We start from the raw sequence: 14,554 nt of genomic DNA, 5'->3' as shown, positions 1-14,554 counted from the left end.
TTGCCTTTTTACAAAAAAAAAGGCAAACTAAAGCAAAAATACGGACATAATTGCAGAATTCGCAGATTAGAGTACATTGTCCTTGTTTGATGTCAGCAAACAGCGCATACTCCAATTGACCAGAGTAGTAAACAGTTATATTTTTAATAAAGTACAAAACAAACATGTGAATGCAAACTGTACAATAATGAATTACGAATTCCTTATCATTGTCTTTTCATTGAGCATTTCATTGTGTCCATTATGAGAAGAGAGAAAATGCTACATTTGGGGAAGCAGGGCTGAAAGTTTTAATAGGAATAAATAGATTAGAGTGAAACATAGGAATAGAATAATATGTATAAAGAATCTGCTGGATAATCCATGTACAATATTTACAGTTAACCTGAATATATATTTCGTACTGCATTAATTATAACACTTCTCACAAAATATACTCTGTCAGCAGGGAACGCTAAATTAAAATGATAATATTCATGGGGTTTTTTTTCATCTACATTTTAAATAATAAATCAAGGAATGTGGCAATTTCGGCACCTTGGATGCATCAGAAAATCTTCAAAATAAGGTAAAACTGAATACTTCTAATTTGCTTAGTTTTATATAATCTTCACCTTAAAACAGAAAACAAAAGGTTTTTAACTTCAGTTATGCTTTCACAGAAAAAATAAAAATGAGCTGAACATACATTTTCATTTCACACCAATGTCAGCAAAATACACTTAACATCCGTCCAAAACTCTCGTCAACAGCAGTGCACTATCAGGTTGTGTAATCCCACAAGTCTCCTTCATCCCTTGTGCAAAAAACCAGGCCACCAAAACCAGTGCTTCAGGCTTTGATAACAGAGACTTAAGAGAATAAAGCTACAACATGAAGTCTTCAAGTTAAACCATTTAAAGTTCCATCTCCGCTCTCCAGCCAGACTTTACTTCAGCAAACTGTGACTCGGAGTTTCAGGAACGTGTCTGATCACATCGTAGATAGTAGTATGCATATCTTGAATCGATTCGAGACGAGCCAAAGATCTGCACGATGCCTGGTGGATTAGTCGTACGTGCAAATTAAAAGCATTATAAAAACAAAGGATTTTGGACAAAATTAGTGTTGCTGCTTCGTTGGTTGTGAAAATACCTGTGTAGATTCCGTCTTCCCAGGTATGGAGACGAACTCGTAGATGCCAAAGTCCTCGGTTGCATCCTCGTGACCTGTTGATACACATTTTGATAAATCAGAGCAAAACATTTGCTACAGTACAGCTGTTAATGTCTAAAGCCTGTCAGACTTTATAATGGCATGGTAAATTATATGATGTCATAAATCTAAAAAAATAAAACTGCTCTAATCTGAGTTAAATTCTCCTTATCTTGTTTGAGTTAAGGTCAGTTAAGTTGTTTAGCTTTCAAACTTGCTTTTTTGAAGCTGATTTGTCCAGTAAATGCCCTGTTCATCTACTATTTCCAATCCAGTTCCTTGTTAAATATGATATAATGCATGTGTATAAATAAATATGAGAGTTATTATGCGGGGATCACTAATAATTAATGTTTTTGACAGTAAGAGGGAAAAATGAATAATCTGTGAACAAAAAAGACGTTTACCTGAACGATGTGGTCGTTTCTGCTCTGAAAACGGTCTGCTCAGAAAAAATAAAAATGTTAATTGAAGCTTATGTGGGGAAAAGACACAATGGTAGATTTTTGAAATAATTTCATAATAAAGGTTCTTACTTGTTGTAAATGCTCATAAGCACTGGTGATAAAAGAGAGGGGAACGGGAATGAGAAAGAGAGAAAAATATAAAGTCACGCATGCAAGCGACAGCATAACAAATGTGACCTTCACTTCCTCAAATAAAGAAGTTACTTTGCCCTTGTTTCCTTTAATCTAACATTTGCAAGTCATTTACATTTTCCCAGTAACATTTTCTTTTTTTTGTTTGTTTTTGTTTTTTCCACATGAAAAAGTAGGCAAACACACGTGTTACTAATGACATTAATTAATACCATTTCTAATTACATTTCAAGTCAAAATGACTGCTGTGGAAAAGGTTTATTAAATTCCACATTCAAGAGCTTGGAAACCAGGGGGAAAGAAAAATTGAACTCACAGGGATTAAAAACAAATATGGTTCTGTAAAAAAAGTGCTTCCCAAAGCAACAGAAGAAAACAGTATCTAACCTCTCTTTGGATGACAGGTTCTCCTGAGGAAGAACAGCAGCATAAGGCCAATGACAAAAAAAGAGCAGACAGTAATGACTGCCAGCGGTGATACAGAGTTACCCTCTTGGGTGTGCTTCTCTTTCCCTGTTAATGAACAACAGTTACATGAATGATACATGAACACACATTTGAAAGTAATCAGTTTTGTAGGAATGACAGAGTTAACAAGTTGGCCTTGGTGCCGGGGGGCAAAAAACAGCCCCCAACCTGGCCCACTGGACAGCTTTGGAAAACGTAAACTTTATTTTCATAGTTTTCCCAAATTTAAGATTCCTGTGCAGTGGCCCTTTATACTTCAACAAAGTAATTAACTAACAGATAAACAATTAAATTGCAATTTTCATGTTATTTTTTTCACTATTTACTATGTATATTTTATGAATACAGGAAATTCTGGCCAATGAGCTAAAAGAAAGTTTTTTGTAACATTTTCTTTCATTTACTGAAGCAGCATCTGTTTATCACATAGAAATCTGAGATGTGTTATTGAAATCGTGCTTTTGTGTCTTGCAGTGAGATATCTCAGGGATATTGAAGTCGGCTACAAAAACAAGCAAACAAAGGCTTTAGTGAAATTTACTTTTCAGTTTAAAATGTGTTAAATTTTATGTATGATGGTTTTTTTAGTAGCCAGTGAGTTAAGATAAAGGCTAACGGTATCTAGCTAGCTGTCTTTTAGGTAGCACTTTAGCTAAATGAAGTTACTGAACTTGACATTTATAACAGTTTCCTGGAAACTATTGTTTGTTGCAATGTGTTTAAGCTGTGGTCTGTTTTGTTTTTTATTTTTCTTGAGAAATGAAACCAATTTTATTTATGTGTTACCATTAATTAGCAGGTATCTAACCAAACCAAGGTACAATGCTAACTAACCAAGCTAGCAAGCATTAGCTGAAAATATGGAACTACACTCTCTTATCCACAATTTATCTAAATATGATCAGGTCAGGTGCCAAAATAAATACATAAATAAATCATCCTCTTTTACAGACAGTAGATAGTATAGCCTTCCACAGTGGCTAACATGTCTGTAAAATGCTTGAATTTAAAACTGTAATCATCAGAAAAGATTTAAAAGATTTCGATGTCAATAAAAAAAGGGCATCTGTTGTCTCCTTAAACAACGTGTTAAATCAGCCAGTATCAGCAGTAATCATAAATGTCCTTTTCTCAGTATCACCCAGGCAACATATTAATGTTGCATTCAGCACACAGAAACTCCATATGCTATAAAACCTTGTCAACAAACATAACAGCTGTTATCCAGTGTTTACTTTCCCAGCCACTGAACTTAAATACATGCTGCAGGTACTGGAGCCTAGCAACACAGATATAACCTTAGTTTTATAATAATGTACTGTATATTTCATTATAGCCATAACCTGGTCTGACTTGTCAGCTTTTACGCAGTGTAATGCTCCAGTTATAGTATTTTCTCTCCCTAACTGTTCCCAAAAGGTGGTCAGTGCTTATCATTGGCAAGGATTATCTCGAAACGCTCACCCAGCTCTTCTGCGTTTGGCGTGACACACTGTTTGCAGAGTGTTTATCTTAGAGGATTCCCAAAACCTACCCACGCTCTCCTCCCTTTTGCCATGTTCCACCCTCTACCCACCTGTTCCCAAGCTGGCCACCACCAGAGTAAACTGGGCTTCGTCCTGCTTTTGCGTCACGTTGTTGAAGGCACGGCAAAGGTACTCTTCAGCCTGGGCCAGTCTGTAGGAGCGCACCTCTAGCCGAGGGCCCTCTGTGACAATCTGAGTTGCATTGCGGGTCTTGGAGATCCACACATAGTTGTTAGGTGGGTTGGAGTCAGCCTGGCATTCAAAGAAGACCAGCTCCCCAGGGTTGATGGTGAACACCTCCCCTGTGCGCAGGCCCTGGACAGAGTTCACCTCAAGGTTGTAAGGGCCATCTGTGTGGGCCGGTGGAGAGTGAGAAAAACATGACAGTTTGCTGGTGAGATGTTGCTTTGTGGGTAATTTTCATGAACCATCCAGCTCTAAGGCATGATTGGGTAGCAGAGGAAAGCAGGGTAAGAAAAGTGAGTTTCTAAATACAGGGTCACAGGTCTGTACACGGAGTAGTGGGATAAATACGGGTGGGTGTGTTGACAGTGCCAGTGGAGAACACTGAGACCTAGGTGAGGCGGGGGTGGACTAGCACAGCACCGAACGTGGGCTGTCGAGAAAGCGCACTACTCTAACTTAAAATAAGAATTGTCTTTTTCCAACACAGTCAAGCATATTATTCACAAACATATTAATATACATTTTAGATAAAACCTAACTGTTAAATAAGAAAATTATCTGTTAAACGAGAATTACTGTAGTAGCAATTAGCTATTAGTAGCAAACAGCCCAGTTCACTATCAGCTGGTTTTTTATTGCATTTTCCAGTGAAAGCAAACATTAGAAGGAGACCGGCTTTACTAGAAACTCAATACAGTAAAACTGAAAGAAACCAAGAGTGCTTCCTGCAGGTTGAAACACAAACACGATCTGCCTATGCAAACAAAAATGATGTCACCGCCAAGATGAGAACAACACACAAGACTAAAGAGGTGGAGGTAAAAAAGTGCAGGAAGCTGTAGACAAAACCTACGACGCCTTTCTTTTGTCACGCTTCAATACAAAGTCGTCTGTTTTGTAAATATTTAAATGCATTAAAACGAATACCCAGGAAAAATTACGCATGCAGTACGTTCTCAGTTCAGCCTCATACTGGCACATCCAATAAAGTCTATCAGTGCATCTACGCCGTTTATAGTAGAACAGAGGAGCTCTGTAAGATAAGTCTGCTCCCATGCAAATACCATCCCATAACAGGCACATGTTTTTTTTTTGTTTTTTTTAAGCTGATAGTAAGTAGGCTGATCTCACTAAAATTTACACATGACCCAACATTTCCAGCTATTCTGGAGAAGAGAAAACAACAAGGTTTAGGATGAGTACAGGAACACATATGTGACATTTTAGATTTTTAATTGTTTCTATAAAATAAAAACCTTTATAAAGCAGCTCTCAGACGTGAACACAGTCATTACAGGGTTCAGAAACCGAAGAATAAGCTACAGCTACTCACAGTAGACGTTGAGTTCCGCAGCCCTGCTGTGTTGGCCCCGGGTGACCGGGTTGCTGGCCACACAGTGATAACTTCCCTTGTCCTCTTTTCTCACAGGGCTGATTAACAGTGTGGAGTTATCTTGGGAGTAGTGGTATCTGTCACTGGGACCCAATGCAACATTATCCCTGAACCACTTAAACATAACTCTTGTTCCGTTCTCAACAGAACAAGTCAAGGTGACGTTTGCTTTGTCCTCAATGACTGCATAGGAAGGGCTCTTCTCAATGGCTGGTTTGGACACGGGAACTAGTCAGGGGTGGAAGGCAAGAAACAATTAATATCTGAGCAATGGCTAATTAATAAAATTAAATTATGGGAAAGATAAGGTCTGAGAAACATGCAACTCACCATCTACGGTTACACGAATGGTTTTCTCCTCTTCAATGTCTCCTGGTTTGTTATCATGCTTTATGTTGATGCTCAAGTGATAATCTCCTTCATCTTTTCTGTTTAAGTTCTTGATTTCCAAAGAAAAGGTGGAGTTGTTGAAGACGAGGTGGTCACGGTGCTTCATGCTTAAGATTGTATTTTTTTTGGTGAATGTCACCAAAATCCTGGGCTTGGTGCTGCTCATCCCGGTGTGACACCAAGTTCCCTGAAATTCTGCTTTGTCCGGTGAAAAGTTGGTTTTCACAGACAGGAACACAGAGTCCCCTTCAGTGACATGCCTCACCGACGGATCAATGTGAATCAGTTCGGAGCTGACCTCTGAGTTGATGCAGGTGGTGGGAGAAGGAATGAAGGAAAACTCAATTACTGCACAACCAGTGAAAGGTAACATGTTAGATTGTCCATGTGACACATCATGTTTCATACAGAGAAACTCTTTGTATACACGATGACTCCAGCAAGCTAATGTCTACAATTAAAACTACAATAGGCTTATGGGGTGGGCAGCACGGTGGCACGGTGTTTAGCACTGTTGCCGCACAGCAAGAAGGTCCTGAGTTCAATTCCACTATCAGGCCGGGGTCTTTCTGTGTGGAGTTTGCATGTCCCCTTGTGTTTGCATGGGTTCCCTCCGGGTACTCTGGCTTCCTCCCACCGTCCAAAGACATGCAGTTTGTGGGGATAGGTTAATTGATTCATCCAAATTGCCCATAAGTGTGAATGCGGGAGTGAGTGCGAATGGTTAGCCCTGCGGTGTACCCCGCCTCTCGCCCTATGACAGCTGGGATAGGCTCCAGTGCCCCCCACAACCCTGAAAAGGATAAGTGGAAGCGAATGGATGGATGGAGGCTTATGGGGTACTTGGAGGTTGAGCAACAAACTGTTCACAAAGTAATAAATTTCACCATCTATAGAGGCAAGATTTGTACTTTTTCCACAGCTTATTTCTGGAGTTTTAGTTGCTACACACTTCACTATGATAGCTAGCTAGTTGCTAACTTATTTAGACTTCCCATGCGTTTCCTACACTCACACTGTAAACTGGACTGATTTTATTTTTCCTTGTTTTCTGTACTAAACTCTTACATTGGTGCATGGCCAAAGTTTCCAATAATGAAGTCAACCCATGTGCAGAGTAAACCCTTTGAAGCCACAACCTCAGGACTCAGACCGCTTGAAACAATCAGCTTCTGACATTTTTTCCCCCTTTTTGGTCTGTATGATGTCCCTCAGAGTAGATAACCTTAATATGGACATATCAGGCACGTATCTCTGGCTGTGAGCAAACCAGCAACACCTACCCCCTGTTTAAACTTTCTCTTCATGAGGAGTCAGAAAAAAATGGAAAATATGGAATAAACAAATGTTTTTAAACTGTGAATAAATAAAAGCTACAGTAGTGGAGTCAAAGAATTGGAGATGGGATTGATAAAGGGTTTTTTCCCCATGGAAACATGTCAGCTGAATTAGGAACTGACAAAGATCAAACTGAACCAAACTGAGCTCAGAGAGACCGCAAAATCAGGCAACAATCGTCTGTTTTGTTTGACAAGATATCATATTTTTGCCTGTGGTTATCAATATATGACACTGATATATGAGATGCTACAAAAGATGCACTGTCTGATGATACAATAGGCTTTTCTGTGTACCCCACTTTAAAGTTGACACTATCACCCTGTTGTGCATGTCATGTGATAGAGCACTAACATTGATAAAAATACTTTCATTCAAAATTGAAAAATATGACATGCATTAGTGATTACTGGCACTTGGTAACAATCTGATATTATCATTTGACACTGCTTTATTTCAGAATTGTCATTTTGTGGGTTGTTGGAGGATTCAAATGTAAAAACTGGAGAAAATTGAAAGAAAAAGTTGTTTTTTGTAATTATGTAATGCAATATATCGAGGAGATTTCACTTTAAAGATAAAGTCAGTCCTGTTTTGTCTGCGTAATCTGCAATGATCTGCATCCTAGTCTTCAAAGTTTCCAGGTCCTGAAACTGCTGTGTGTTAATATTGACCTAACTCCCTACGGAGTGACATTGTTGCCAGACAAGGATCAGGCTCTGTCTCTTTTATAGCAACTCGTTGCGAAACAAACACTTGAGCTGTGTGAAGTAACTACAACTGCTGATCTATTGCATCTTGTGGTCTGTTAAAGCTGCGGCAGGTTGCCGGGGCAGTTTGTTACAGACAACCTTGAAAAACACAAACAGCCGATAGAGCTATCAGTGTTTTCCAGCGCATGCTGCCACTTCAGCCGGAAGGTCGAGTGGTTTTACTCAGCCTGATGAATGAATGATGTCATTAATTTACATTTTTAAATGACCACATCTTTCCAAAATGCACTGAATTACATCTGTGCTGCGACCTGTGTTCACTTGACATTTTACATGAGGTGAAATGATTGAGTCCATTTGGATGCCAGGCTGAGTTAAGCAGCAGCATGTGAGTAGGCAGTGCTGCTGTGAAACAAACTCACGAAAACTTCACAGTTTTTGTTCATAGTTATCTCTTTCAACTTCCTCTTTCTGTGCTCGAGTGTCTTTGTCTCGCTTCTGTTTGTGCATCTTCTCTTTTTTCGGCACAGAAGAAATGTCTTGAAGATCGGTCGTGAATAACAGTTTTTATAGGCTGTAGATCAAAAAATGTAAACTTTGAATTCATCAAGACTTAATTATGTTTGTGTTACACATCATACTGCGCAATCACGATAGGAAAAATGGGGCAAAAACTCGAGAAACTTTTGTTTTTCCTGTAAAACCATATTTTCCCTCATGTCCCTTGCTGTTCCTCTGAGCTGTCATGTTTTGCTCATGTTGAACATCACAATAGATCTACTGTCTGCTGTTATGTCCTAAATAATGCATGCAGCACAAACACCACGGTGACACGTCCCATTCTTATAAGACCGCAGGCCAGTTTCGGTGTGTGTGTGTGTGTGTGTGTGTGTGAGTGTGTCTGTGTGTCAGTAGCAGGAGTGTGTCTGTGTTTACACCAGCCGAGATCCGTTGAAAAGGCAGAACGAGGAGGAGTGTGCCGAGCCCGCTCCCTCACTGTTGTCCCCAAACAACATGGATATTGTGGTGGTGATTACAGACACAATGATTACAAACACTCTGAGGTGAGAGGGAAGCTTCGTTTGGTGGCCTTACCCCCCACGTACACACATACACTTTCGTGTGGAGACCCAAAAGCACCTGCCTCTTATCACCCTCACACACATCCAAGTTGTTTGGATACTAAATAGAGTCACCTCACCGCACGTATCCAAACGCCACCATCTTCTGTCCTTTTTCAGATAAGACGAACGGGGCTTCTCAAGGATGGCTGTTGATACAAACATCAAAGTAGACGGGAAGCCAAACTTGGGGGATTTTGCTGTTGGCTTTATCAGGTCACACGACACGCACTATTACACGTTTGTTATCTCATAGTCACACTGCTGTGGCCTAGGTCATTTCTTCTTTCCAAATGACCCTGTTTTTATGTCTACTCACGGCCAACAACAGAACAGAAAAGCTAATTCTGTAGAGTCATGCAGCAACGAGTATGGAAAGGACATGCAAAAGGAACCAGGACGGACTACGTGGAAAACTTTACAGCTCTGAGATTTTAAACACACCGTCGGGAGCTCAATTTTGTTCAGTTTAAAAAGCTTGTCAACCAGTTTCCCAAATTATTACAAGATATTAATGCCAAGTTTTGCTTTTTTTTTAAAAAAGAAAAACACAAACCCCACTCTGGGTGTTGTTAAATGGAGTTCTTGTGCCTATAAAGATCCATATTTTAAGGTTTACATATGTTGAAAATGTGTTTCTCAAACAAACTACATCAACGATGTGAGTGAACATTTTTGTTACTGTACACCATGAAAACTTCCTCAGCTCGCCCTTCAGTTTCTACCAACCAAGCAAACACAGTAACCACAGCAGCAGCCATCACTACACCAACACAACACTGACAGCTCGAGCACAACGTCCTGTCGTGACAACTCAACACAAACCCGCACTCACCTGTTAGGATGAACAGAAGGCAGAAGGCAGAGCAGGCACACAGCACAGTTCTTCCTGTGGCCTCCATGGCATCTTATCCTCTGGGGATATGTGGGAATTCTGACAGGCAGTGCAAGGACTGAGGGATGGAGGAAGAGGAGAGGTGTGGAAGAGAAGAGGTGGTGGTGGTGGAGGAGGAGAGAAATGTGACTGGTTGTGGTGACATTTGCCAGGGAAATAAGAGGAGCTGGCTTTCCTGCATGCAGCTCTAGGCCCCTCCCATGTGAACCCAAGAGTACGAAGAGGTCCACATGGCTGAGAGACAACACAGTGTGTTCTCACATACACACACACACTGAGCTGCCCTCAGGTTGAGGATTTGCACTATATCAAAGGGAAGATGAGACATAAAACTGTGAAAGAGCAGAATGGAAACTGTGTCTTTACATTAGACCAGCTGTCTGCTGCTTCAGACCCCCGGGCTGTGAAATAAAGCCTTTACCTGCTAACAGCAGTTTTGTTGGCTTAATGCGCTTTCGGCTGACATAACAGTCAGCAAACGCCACTCTGTGTGGAATGATTTTGTAATTCTAGAAATAACAGAAGAAGAAGAAGACAAAGCGAGTGATACTGGGGTAAGACCGAGGAATGTATATGCCTTTAGGACATCTAAAGACTCTCCTCAAAATCAGAGAGAGATACACATTTTCATATTGTCTGTGAACCCTGAGGACGCTGTGGGGGGAAAACGATTCCTTGGAGAAAAGCTGAAGGTTTCATCTTATGGCATTAATGGCAAATGGGAGTTTTTTTTTACATTGCTCTTACTACGAGGAGACTGTGTCACTTTAATTTAGGTCATTTGTAGAGATAATGAGATAAAGCTCTTAAAAAGCACCTTTTTTTCCTGTCAGTCCAGCGATCCCGCATAGTCTGAGAAGATGTTAAAAAAGGTTAAAAATAGTCACATGTTAAACACTAACATGCTTTTCCCACAGTGACTTGTGCAGAAGAGTTTTACTTTGTAGATTACCACCCTCATAAAGGGTTGGATTGGGAATGAACTGCACAGTGAATGAATTAAGCCATTGTACGCCGCATAAATGAGTGCCTAGTTTGGTGATGGCACCATTAAAGAAAGTCTCTTTTTTTTCTGCTGTCAAGCACTTAATCATGGGATCCCTATTTACTGAGAAAACTGAAAAGAATGATTAATGGTTAAAAGTGGCTTTATTAATAATAATAATAATAATAATAATAATAATAATAATAATAATAATAACAAAGAAAAAAAGTCAATTAAGCTTTTGTTTATCGGAGCACATTCTTCAGCAAATCTGGCACCCCTCAAAGACAGTTTCAAATGGTCCCAGTGAAGAAATCCTAATAAAATAATTCATTTAAAATAGTTGTGGTTGCTGAAAGGTGCTGATAACACCTAAAAGACACAAAACATTGCTGCAATTGTCCTTTTTACTGCACTTTATTACAGAGAGCCTGCAAGTTTTCCATTTCACCTGTAGATGGGGTCAGCGCATCGTCTACAGGACAAAGTCTTACAGTGTCTGCAACAATAAGCTGCACAACCCTTCAAAATAAAGGTTCTAATTTGTCTTGTAAAGTAAGTAAGTAAAAGTTTATTTGTATAGCACATTTCACAGACAGATGTCACAAAGTGCTCCACAAGAGAGCTTATACTGCATTTAAGGATATGTAGCGATCATGGCTCAAGAGTTGGGTGTTTGTTTTGTAATCGGAAGGTTGCTGGTTCGAGCCCCGGCTCGGACAGTCTTGGTCGTTGTGTCCTTGGGCAAGACACTTCACCTACCGCCTACTGGTGATGGCCAGAGGGACTGATGGCATGATATGGCAGCCTCGCCTCTGTCAGTCTGCCCCAGGGCAGCTGTGGCTACAACTGTAGCTTGCCTCCACCAGTGTGTGAGAGTGAATGAATAGTGGTATTGTAAAGCGCTATATAAATGCAATCCATTATTATTATTATTATAGCACATGTACAGGGTGGGCCATTTATATGGATACACTTTAATAACATGGGAATGGTTGGTGATATTAAAGTCCTGTTTGTGGCACATTAGTATATGTGAGGGGGCAAACTCCTCAAGATGGGTGGTGACCATGGTGGCCATTTAGAAGTCGGCCATCTTGGATACAACTTTTGTTTTTTCAATAGGAAGAGGGCCATGTGACACATCAAACTTATTGGTAATGTCACAAGAAAAACAATGGTGTGCTTGGTTTCAACATAACTTTATTCTTTCATGAGTTATTTACAAGTTTCTGACCACTTATAAAATGTGTTCAATGTGCTGCCCATTGTGTTGGATTGTCAATGCAACCCTCTTCTCCCACTCTTCACACACTGATAGCAACAGCGCAGGAGAAATGCCAGCACAGGCATCCAGTATCCGTAGTTTCAGGTGCTGCACATCTCGTATCTTCACACCATAGACAATTGCCTTCAGATGACCCCAAAGATAAAAGTCTAAGGGGGTCAGATCGGGAGACCTTGGAAGCCATTCAACTGGCCCACGACGACCAATCCACTTTCCAGGAAACTGTTCATCTAGGAATGCTCGGACCTGGCACCCATAATGTGGTGGCGCACCATCTTGCTGGAAAAACTCAGGGAACGTGCCAGCTTCAGTGCATAAAGAGGGAAACACATCATCATGTAGCAATTTCAAATATCCAGTGGCCTTGAGGTTTCCATTGATGAAGAATGGACCCACTATCGTTGTACCCCATATACCACACCATCCATCCAATGTGAGCTAGTGTCAGGTTTTGTTTGTTAACTTCACCATTCACATAAAAGTTTGCCTCATCACTGAACAAAATCTTCTGCGTGAACTGAGGATCCTGTTCCAATTTTTGTTTTGCCCATTCTGCAAATTCTGTGCGCCGATCTGGGTCATCCTCAGGGATGTTCGACTAATGCCACTCTCCAGTGACATGCGGCAAGTGCTACGCTGTGGGCTCTTGCTGAATGAAGCTAGGACAGCCACTGATGTTTCTTCATTAGTGACAGTTTTCTTGCGTCCACATTTTGGCAAATCCAAGACTGAACAAGTTTCACGAAACTTAGCAAGCAGTTTGCTGACTGTAGCATGGGAGATGGGTAGTCTCGTAGAGTGTCTTGCATTGAAATCTGCTGCAATGACCCGGTTACTGCATTCACCAGATATCAACACGATTTCGATCCACTCCTCTTCCTATTGAAAAAACAAAAGTTGTATCCAAGATGGCCGACTTCTAAATGGCCCCCATGGTCACCACCCATCTTGAGGAGTTTGCCCCCTCACATATATTAATGTGCCACAAACAGGACTTTAATATCACCAACCATTCCCATGTTATTAAAGTGTATCCATATAAATGGCCCACCCTGATTCATGTTTTTTTAAAGGACTTAAAATTTTGTATTTTCTTTAATTTTGAGATTCTTACCTGACACCCCCACCCTTCCCCCACCAAAAAAAAAAAAAAAAAGATAAATAAATACCTTAATTCAATTCAGTTAATTAAGTTAAAGACCCTACAGTATTGGGGGGGGGGGGGGGGGGACCTATTAGCAAGCACTTGGAAAGAGTGGGAAGAAAAAGCTCCCTTCTAACAGGAAGTAATCTCAGGCTAACCAGGCTCAGGAAGTAGCAGCCATCTGCCCTGACTGGTTGAGGAGAAGGCGACAAGAAAAAGGGAGCATTAAAGCTCACAACTGTTTGTTCAAATCTGTGACATTTTGCAGCTACATTGCTTGTGCAAGTAAGTAAGTTCCTAATAGGTCATAATAATAGCAAGAGCACTACGTGCAAAATGGGGGGTATTTGCATTCAAAACAGAACAACAGATTGTCACAAGACCAAAGGATATTGAGAAACTAAACAGAGGTTGCCTAATGGCTAGGTTAGGATGGGTTTTTGGTTTACACCCTGACCTTTTGACTTGACAGGCCTGGTGAGTGATGCTATAGAAAAGCAGAGCCATCCTTCCTTGACCGGAGAGCTACTGTCACGGTTTGCGGGGGAAGCCGTGTGGAGTTGAAATAGGACCCAAAATGCGGCAGCTCTGGTGCAGATGAGTGTTTATTTGACAACCGAAAATACAAACAGCAACGGTGTGGGTACCATGAAACAGGAAAACCTAAACTGGGTAGAACTAATAACACAAACCAGAAACGAGGATGCAGGGAGGTCCGGGGAAATACATACGGGAAGACGCAGGGAGACCGAGGGGAAACAACACAGACGAACCAGCAACTACCATGACAGAAGACACAACTTAAATACACTCAGAGAACACAGGGAGATTACACACAGGTGGGGAACACAGGTGACACTGATAAACATAACGAGACAGGGCAGGAGTGAACACAACATGACGCATACTGACGAGAGACTGTCAAAGTAAAACAGGAAGTACACAGAGGTTCAGACAGGAGGAGAGAGAGCACGGGGAGAACACAGACATAACAGGCTGGGGGAAACATGGACTAAACACAAAGAGAGACGAGAGCTCATAAATACACAGAGGGGCACAAAGGGGGTAAGAGTCACAAAGGGAAAACACTTAGGGAACACCACAACAGGACACCTCAGAAAACATGGCCTAAATAAGGAGCGAAAATACAAGGAACCAAGAATACTGGGCCAACATGGCCCAGGACCATGACAGCTACAGGATTAAAAGGGATCAAGATCATGTCAAACTAGCCAGCATACGCAAATGTCACTTATGACAGAATAAGAAGTGCTCCTGCTTTACTGCCTTCGACATTTGGTAAAAAGGTGATCC

At 40.9% G+C, this 14,554-nt stretch overlaps 1 protein-coding gene across 1 annotated transcript; it reads right to left on the bottom strand.

Annotated features, from left to right (window-relative positions):
* Positions 1–928: 928 nt before the first annotated feature.
* On the bottom strand, positions 929–9,830 carry hepacam2 (HEPACAM family member 2). Its single transcript, XM_085346678.1, has 9 exons — positions 9,764–9,830; positions 5,697–6,056; positions 5,307–5,594; positions 3,838–4,137; positions 2,181–2,306; positions 1,731–1,752; positions 1,602–1,636; positions 1,135–1,208; positions 929–1,039 (listed from the first exon to the last, which is right to left on the bottom strand). Exons 1-9 carry the CDS (start codon positions 9,828–9,830, stop codon positions 929–931), a joined length of 1,383 nt encoding a protein of 460 aa, XP_085202804.1.
* Positions 9,831–14,554: the final 4,724 nt, after the last annotated feature.

This window comes from Diplotaxodon limnothrissa, linkage group LG22 (genome assembly GCF_057381915.1).
Source record: "Diplotaxodon limnothrissa isolate DT_005_m linkage group LG22, D_limnothrissa_male_GT1.1, whole genome shotgun sequence".
NCBI lineage: Eukaryota > Metazoa > Chordata > Actinopteri > Cichliformes > Cichlidae > Diplotaxodon > Diplotaxodon limnothrissa.
This window is presented reverse-complemented; position numbering and strand designations above follow the sequence as displayed.

Coding starts and splice junctions, on each gene's coding strand:
- hepacam2 (XM_085346678.1), bottom strand. CDS start 9,830: ATGGAGGCCACAGGAAGAACTGTGCTGTGTGCCTGCTCTGCCTTCTGC. Junction 1,209..1,601: donor GAAACGACCACATCGTTCAG/GTAAACGTCTTT, acceptor GTGTATCAACAG/GTCACGAGGATGCAACCGAG. Junction 1,040..1,134: donor GGAAGACGGAATCTACACAG/GTATTTTCACAA, acceptor CTAATCCACCAG/GCATCGTGCAGATCTTTGGC.